We start from the raw sequence: 8,822 nt of genomic DNA, 5'->3' as shown, positions 1-8,822 counted from the left end.
CTACAAAAGACTACAAAATAATAAAGGAAGGCGTGAATGACTGGTCAAATATCACCGCCATTCTGAAACACCATGAGGGTAGTCCTGAACACACAGACAATATGAATAAGTGAAGAGAACTTGATCTGCGCCTAAGTCAGGGACAGACTCTTGACCAAATATAAATTACAATTTTGGAGGTTGAAAGAAAGACATGGCGGGATGTCCTTACACGTTTAATAAGTATCACCCAGTCTCTGGCTGAAAGAAGCCTAGCATTCAGGGGTTCAGACAAACTCTTCCAACCAGACAATGGAAACTTCCTAAAAGAGGTAGAATTTTTGGCAAAAATTTGACCGTAATGGAAAATCTCAGCAAAATGAAAGATGGCGAGACACATGCTCATTACCTTGGGAAGCGCACACAGAATGAGCTGATACAGATTGTAAGTGACAAGATTCTGGAAGCAATAGTGACTCAAGTAAGAGAGTCAAAGTACTTCTCCATTWTCTTGGACTGTACACCTGACATTAGTCACCAGGAGCAAATGTCTAAACCCTGTCATTGCAGATGCTGCCAAATCTTCAAAAGATGCAGTTGGGTATGTGGAAAAGCTCTTCACCTTCTTTTCAGCTGGCACACAAAGATGGAGTGTTTTGAAGAAACACGTGAACATAACCGTGAAGTCATGGAGTGACAAGATGGAAGAGTAGGCTCCAAAGTGTTCATGCAATCAGGTATCAGGCTTCTGAGGTTCAGGAGGCATTACTGGAAGACAGACAGACGAGCAACGATCCTGTGGCCAAAGTGGAGTCACAAGCACTTGRAGAGGAAGTTGGGTCCTACAGCTTCTTGATTTGCTGTGTCGTATGGTGTGAGATACTGACAATGACAAACAAGGTGAACAAGCACCTCCAATCCGCCTCAATGCAGTTGGATATCGCAGTAAATTTAATTTCAAATGCAAAGGCCCCCCGCACTACATACTGGGAAACTGGATTCTCTGAGGCCCAGACAACAGCCAAAAGCATTTGTGAAGAAATTAATGTGGAGGCTGTTCTGAAAGAGAAGAGACTGAGAAACAGCAAGAGGCATTTCAGCTGTTGAACCAGTGACTGATGAACTGAAAAACCTTGAAGTCAACTACTTCAACATTGTGGTCGACTCTGCTGTGACATCCATGGATGAGAGATTTGAAACACTCAATCAGGTGAAAACTAAATATGGAGTGCTGCTGAACTTCAGCACTGCCTCTCAGATGTCCAGAAGGCTCACTGCATGGAGACACTAACCTTCAGAGATGACTGTGATATCAGTGGAATGGATCTGGCACACGAGATTCAGAATTTACCCTGATCTGCCATCAGATAAGATGACTGCCTGTGAGCTGCTTTCCTTTCTCTGTGAAAAACCTGGAGGAACTCTATCCTAGCCTTTGGATAGCCCTAAGAATTGCAGTCATCCTACCAGTAACATCGGCAGAGAGGAGCTTTTCAAATGAAAGCTCATCAAAAGCTACCTGAGGTCTTCCATGTCACAGGAACGTTTGAGTGGTCTGGCCCTCATGAGCATAAATCATGACGTGGGGAAACACATGTGCTATGATGACATCATTGATGATTTTCCCTCAAGAAAGTGCAGAAGAGGAAGATTTTAATTCAAACGTTCAAATGTTTACACACTTAGTAACATTTTAAGATTGTATGGCAGAAGTGCATTTGTGTAAATGACTGCGTAACTAACTATGTGACATACTTCTCCATTTCTTCCAGACAGTCCAGACAGACTGGTGCCCATGTTGATGTTGAAAATGCCCAGGCTGTAGAGGGAATCAAAGCTAATCACACAGCTGTATAGGTTTTATTTRGCTATTTTAAAGACATATAGCTTCAGCCATAGCCTATASGCTTATGTTTACATTGTATAGACAAAGCTAATTGTATAAATTGTGACGGATGGACTAATTACCAGGCAGTAGAGCCAAAGCTCAGTGTTATATTTTATTATTTTCTACAATTGACATTTTCTACAATTTCTTATTTATGTTAATATTCACTTATCTTAAGATAAGATTAAGATTATATTCAATAAATATTGTTTGTTTATACCTCATTCTGTATAGGTCTACTTATTCTTAGACTGACAGATGGAGCAACCTTTTTTAAAGGAGGGAGGATTGTAGTGGGAGCACTGGGGTGTGAGTTGTGACTGTGTGGCAATGGTTTACATGGCTCACGTGTCAGGTAGGAGGGCCCCTTAGCAGAATTTTGCTTAGGGCCTCAGGGAGGTCAGGACCGGCTCTGAGTGGACATCTACCTTATTTTTCTTTGCTGATGACATTTTGCCACCTGAACTTTTTTAAATAACAAAAGAAAGTTTGCTAGCCATGTGAAAACTAATCTCATCTTCAGTGCCGCCATGGTTTTGAATTTGGCGGGAGAGGCGAGGAGGGTTGTCTGGCGCTCAACTAATAACATGAAACTCCGGCAAAATCATGAAAGCCCAATGGCTAATCAGGACTGACATACCTTGAATTACTGTACAACATTGCAGTGAATATCAATGCAATTTCGTAACCAATGCATGGAATTCTTTTCTCCAGTTTAACAAAAAAAGAACTGTCGAAAATAAGTGAGATAATAAACATCAAGCCAAGGCTTGGCATTAATTTTTTTTTAATTTWTTTTTTTGGGGGGGCGTGCCAAGGCAAATACCCTCACATGTGTGCCTTAGGTTGCCGACCCCTGCTGTACAGTATACTTGCTTATTTTGTCACATATACTGAAATTAGTTTAACTATTKGAATTTTAACAACCAGGAAATGACGGAGAGAATTCTGTATTGTGCATCTTCAAATTAATAATAAATACCCTACTGATTCTCAGTGCCGATTTTAGAAAGTAAATCTTGGTGCGGCCAGAAAAAAAAAAGTGGGATGCATGCCAGCAAAGTCACTACACAACACTAAACAATACATTAATTGCACTAAACAATCACTGTGACACGGTGCCTACATAAAGCTGACCCAACAGCAGAGTCCCAACAGCAGTCCCAACACCTTACCAAGGCTATAGTGTTCTAATGTGGTTAGCCATAAAGATGACAAGGTAGTTCACACATTCCTAAATTAGGGTTACAATATAAACAGATGTCCCATTTCTGGTTAGTCCATAGTTAGTTTTCGTTTCGTATTAGAGTGTGTTTACAGGAATCGTTTTCAATACCTATAAGTCACATGATTTCCTAAGAAAATGTTTCTGCAGTGAGGTGTCCTTGTATATATGTCAACAAGATGCATAACTACACAAAAATGCCAAAGGTGGAGCTGTGGCTGTTTATATTCAGAACCACATTCCTGTAAAGCTTAGAGAGGATCTCAACAAAAGAAAGTGGGATGCATGCCAGTAAAGTCACTACACAACACTAAACAATACATTAATTGCACTAAACAWTCACTGTGACAACCGGTGCCTACATAAAGCTGACCCAACAGCAGAGTCCCAACAACAGTCCCAACACCTTACCACTGATACACCTGGCTGTCAGGGGAGCCTTGTCTGGCAGCGAAACCGTTCATTCAGCCTCATTTACTGCCTTTAAAAAAAAACATAGCTGATATGGCTGACTTCCCTAAACAAATGTGGTTTCTACTGACAATTGAGATGTACAAACTATGGCATAAGGGGCCAACAGGCGGATAAGAGGCAATCTATAATTTTGATTAAGACATTAATGAGCGAGCTAGTCAATATAACTATTTGTTTAGCACTTTTGAAATGTACAGCGACAGAATTCAGAACATGGACCGTTCTTAGTGTTCTCCCTGTACACCAAGTCAGAACCGTAGGATACATAAAAGGGGCATATAAGCAGACAATGAAAGCTCTTACAATATTCACATTTCTCAAAAACAGGTTAAAGGCTACATGTGCACCACCAAGTCAGAACAGTAGGTGAAATTCAGAGGTGAAAATAGACCAAATGATTAGTAGCCCATGTGCCTCACCCTAACAGCTTACTACACAACATACACTTAGTATTACTTTCTTAGCTACAGTATACATATCTCCCTGGCATATTACATCATTTATGCAGCAACATACAAGACATTTTTGGACTCACCTTGTTGTGCTGTGTTCACTTGAACAGGAAGGTGGTGTGGCGGTTAGGGTTAGGGTTTGTCATCAAACTTTATTAAAGTCTGGCATTCTCTGGATTTATGGTGCTTTCAAGACAATTGGGAACTCGGGGAAAAAAGGTCCAATCATTATGATGTCAGTGATCTTCAGGTCGTAGCTCTAGAAAGAGGCCCGAGTTCCGGATTTCAACTTCGAGTTGGATGAAAGTTCAAAACTTATTTTGCCAGTTTTGTAGCTCGTTTTTCGCCAACTTCCAGTTGTCTGGAACTCACTAAAGTCAAATTTTGCAGTTTCCAATTTGAAGTTGTTTTGACGTGGCACAAATCATGCTTATCTACAGCCATGGCCAATGTTTGAATGTTATCATTTTAAACTTGGAAGAAAAAACCCTTAGACTTGGGAACCACAACAGCCACTCCGACTGAATAGCAGGCTTAATGATGGATTTGCAATGCTGGCCGTTAGCCAATGATACCTTCCAAACTCACTCATTGTTGAATTAGCGATTTCCCATCTGTTATGGCCGATGAGCACTGATATATATAATATTCTTTTTTGCAAAAAGAATTGGGCTCAAAATCTGAATTGACGGTCGCCACTGCCTGATTCGTGCAGAACATAACTCATGGAGGCATTTCTAAGTTTTAAGTTCAACCTATGGTAACCATCACCACCAATGGGGGCGAATTTGAAGCGCTTTTACTCCGTACGTTATGATTCCAAAAATAATTGGCCACTTTTAATACATTACGGTACGTACAGGCCATGTAAACGTCCCGAAGGAAGTACCTTTTAAGTGCTGTCAATTGTGACGGTTACTCTTGGCATATTTGCTTCATCGTCACCCCTTTTCATAGTTAGCTGTAGTTAAATACAATAACTCCTCAAGCATCTTTCAGATGCAAATCAACGATAACACGGAAATACTGTCGCCGGAGAAGCGTGAAAACCAGTCGCATTTTCTAGCTAAGCAAAGCAGTGATTTTAGTTTGGCGGCTACCTTTATCATTCGCAGTATGCTCAGGCACATCTTTGGATTCAGCGTCCGTATTTTAAAATTGGTCATTTGCTTATTTTTTATATTCAATAGAGCTGAACAGCTCGCACTTAAAGCTACTAGTTTATCTAAACGTTAGCTAACCCTTGCTGGTTCTATTCAAACCAAGTCCTTTAAGCTAAATGTTCGCTGAGATATATTGGAAAGGACACTGTGGGAGAGGTAGATTGGAGGCGCCTTTTTATCCCAGTGTTGTGTGAGCCGCCCATGCGCTGGTTGTTGCTGTTTTTTAGCACAAGGCGTGTCTGTGTACGTCATAAATGCATCAGAGGCTTCATTACACAGTGGCGTGTGTTTACTGGTTGCCAAGGGAAGCCAGGCGTCCCCAAAAAATGGATCATGTTATTGATATGTTTTTGTATCTTGTTTTTCATAATGTTTCCTAAATTCCGCAAGAGGCTCAATGTCTCACATGATACACATCCGAGCTTGCGAAATTACGCACCCCTCTGTCTCTACGGTGTAGGCCACCCCCATCTATCTGTGCTGTCTGTTCAAACGAAGACATTGTTGCCGCCCGGTAAGCATGAAGACTAGGGAAGTCACCGAGCATTTGGCGCCAATGCATGTTTAATATAAATGAGCGCCTCAACTGTGAATGGTCCTGGCGCACCAAAAAAGAAAGTGTCAAGGGAAAGCAGCGTGGATTTTGGTGTCACTCCTATCAAATCCCATTGAGAGCACACATAATTGACAGAAAAACTAGAGTTGTTGCATCATGTTATGTTGTTGTCCTCCAGTGGCTAGATAGCAAAACTTGGCCCTTTCCTAAATTAACCATGGATGGAGATAGGGATTTGGACTTGTGGTTTTACTTAATTCTCCATACTGACCAATGATTATAAAGGCGATTCTGATCCAACTATTKATTCATACATTGTTGTGCCCCTGGCCTGAGATGTTGGAAGTTCTATGTGTAGCTATATGTAGAAGGCTAATGTTAACTAGCTAACGTTGCAAATGAATGGAAGTTAAGCGAGCGAGAAAGCATTTTAGCCAGGTAGCCTAGGACAACAAAAAACAAGTGTGCACTGTATAACAGTGATAGACAGTTTCTCAACATGAAAGGGAGGATGACATTGGCGTTTCTCTACAAGTAGGGTGAGTCAACATGTTTTTCTACTTGCACGAACGCGCACGCACACAGAAATRAGAACCATGGACAGTCACATCATATTTAGCTTACTTTGATTGGACTTATTGGAGACTGTCGCCGAAGGAGATGTCTCCCGTTTTACGATCCCGTAACCAATTGTGCATGTTTTTTCGCGTTATTTGTAACTTAGTTTGTACATAATCTGTTGTTGTTTTAGTGCTGATGTTTACTTATTTGTTATTTTTATTTTCTACTTATCTATTTTTTTACTTAACACTTATCTTTTCTTAACTTCTTGAAGCATTTTTGGTTAAGGGCTTGTAAAGTAAGCGTTTCACTAATGTCTACACCTGTTGTATTCGGCGCATGTGACAAATAACATTTGATTTCGATTTAAGTCGTTTTTGGTATCTTTTAGTTGTCACTGTATTAGACTTAGCAGAGGTGATTTGATGATGTTGAAATTGAAATGGTGCTGGAATAGTGAAGGCATCAAGGCAAAGGGTGGCTACTTTGAAGAATCTCAAATATACATATTTTGATAACTTTTTTTGTTACTACACAATTCCATGTGTGTTATTTCATAGTCTCGATGTCTTCACTATTATTCTACAATGTAGAAAATAGTAAAAAATAAAGAAAAAAAATTGAGTAGGTGTCCAAATTTTGTCTGGTACTGTATGTTTGTAAACATACCACTAAAAAGTGCCATAGTAACTGAGTGTCCATATAGCTGTACCATGATATTTGCATTGCTACTAAGTCAACCTCCAATTGTTTGCTACTATTCCACCCGCTAACCCCCCCCCCAATCTCAAGTTGGGTTGGCATCCCAGTGACCGGCAGACCACCCCTGTTGTCTCCCCGGATCCCAGGGCCTCAGAGACCAGGACCCATCCTTTGAAAAGAGCACACAGTGCCACCCACAGAACAGAAGCAGATCAAAAGCATTTGCAACACCTTCACCTCAAATTGTATTATATATATATATATATAGTTATCAAAACACATACATACATACAGTTGAAGTCTGAAGTTTACATACACCTTAGCCAAATACATTTAAACTCAGTTTTTCACAATTCCTGACATTTAATCCTAGTAAAAATGCCATGTCTTAGGTCAGTTAGGATCATCACTTTCCACGTTTCGGGTAGCCTTTCACAAGCTCCCCACAATAAGTTGGGCGTGAATAGTTGGCCATTCCTCCCTGACAGAAGCGGTGTAACTGAGTCAGGTTTGTTCAAGCCTCCTTACTCGCACATGCTTTTCAGTTTTCTGCCCAAAAATGTTCCATAGATTGAGGTCAGGCTTTGTATGGCCCACTCCAATCTACATTGACTTTGTTGTCCTGAAGCCATTTTGCCAACAACTCTTGGAAGTTATGCTTTGGGTCATTGTCCATTTGAAAACCCAGTTTGCAACCAAGCTTTAACTTCCTGGCTGATGTTCTTTGAGCATGTTGCTTCAATATATCCACATAATTCTCCCTCATGATGCCATCGTATTTTTGTGAAGCTGCACCAGTCCCCCTGCAGCAAAAGCACCCCCACAACTGGTGGTAGGTGTTCTCGGCTTGCACGCCTCCCCCTTTTCCTCCAATCATAAACTGTGGAGCCGATGGTCTATTACGGTCAAACAGTTCTATTATATTTGTTTTCTATCGAGAACCAGCAGGACGGTCAATTTCTCAAATAAGTACGATCTTTGTCCCCATGTGCCATTGTTGCAAACCGTTAGTCTGCGGCTTTTTTTGGCGGATTTTGGAGCAGTTGGCGTTTTCATTCCTTGCTTGAGAGCCGTCTTTCAGTTTATGTCATATAGGGACTCGTTTTTACTGTGGATTAAAGATACTCTTGTGTTACCTGTTTCCTCCAGCATCTTTGCAGAAATGTCTTTCTGTTGTTCTGGGATTGATTTAGGACACTTTTCGTCCGAACACAATTAGTACTCAAAGTGTCAACTGCTCCAGGAAACATAAACCGCGTCTCCTTCTTGAGGCGGACGGCGCGTGGTCCCATGGCTCGGTTGTTATTCTTGCGTACTATTGTTTAAATGATATGAACGTAGGTACCTTCAGGGTTTGGAAATTGCTCGAAGGATGAACAGACTTGTGGAAGGTCTCACAAGTTTCTTTTCTCTGAGGTCTTGGCTGATTTTCTGTAATTTTCCCCATATAAGTATATGTCAGAGCAAGAGGCACTAGAGTTTGAAGGTTGGCCTTGACATATGATCCACCCGGTAATAAACCTCCAACTGACTCAACTTATGTCAATTTAGCCTATCAAGAAAGCTTCTCTAATAGAGCATGACATTTTTCTCTTCTGGAATTGTTCCAAGAGCTGTTGAAGGCTCACAATCAATTTTAGTGTAGTGTACGAACTTCTGACCCATGGAATTTTGCATATAGTGAAATAATCTTGTCTGTAAACTATTGTTGGAAAAATTGCTTGTGTCATGCACAAAGTAGATGTCCTAACCGACTTGCCCAAACTATAAATTTTTAACAAGACATTGTGTGGAGTGGTTGAAAAAAAAAAGGTTTTAATGA

General features: G+C 40.7%; 1 protein-coding gene across 2 annotated transcripts in view; it reads right to left on the bottom strand.

The window, feature by feature from the left end:
* The window catches only part of LOC112072131 (diamine acetyltransferase 1-like), a 61,226-nt gene that overhangs the window by 44,775 nt on the left and 7,629 nt on the right, over window positions 1–8,822 (bottom strand). Inside the window, exon 1 of one of the 2 annotated variants that reach the window (XM_070439666.1) lies at window positions 5,119–5,131. The exons of the other annotated variant lie outside the window; for it this stretch is intronic. Within the exon in view, the coding sequence (XP_070295767.1) occupies window positions 5,119–5,127 (9 nt within the window). The 5' untranslated portion in view covers window positions 5,128–5,131. Of the gene's footprint in view, window positions 1–5,118; window positions 5,132–8,822 lie in introns of those variants that run through there. 2 annotated transcript variants of the gene reach the window in all.

Source organism: Salvelinus sp. IW2-2015, unplaced genomic scaffold, assembly GCF_002910315.2.
Source record: "Salvelinus sp. IW2-2015 unplaced genomic scaffold, ASM291031v2 Un_scaffold1830, whole genome shotgun sequence".
Taxonomy (NCBI): domain Eukaryota; kingdom Metazoa; phylum Chordata; class Actinopteri; order Salmoniformes; family Salmonidae; genus Salvelinus; species Salvelinus sp. IW2-2015.
The sequence above is the reverse complement of the archived record's forward strand: the minus strand, read 5'-3'. Positions and strand labels throughout refer to the sequence as shown.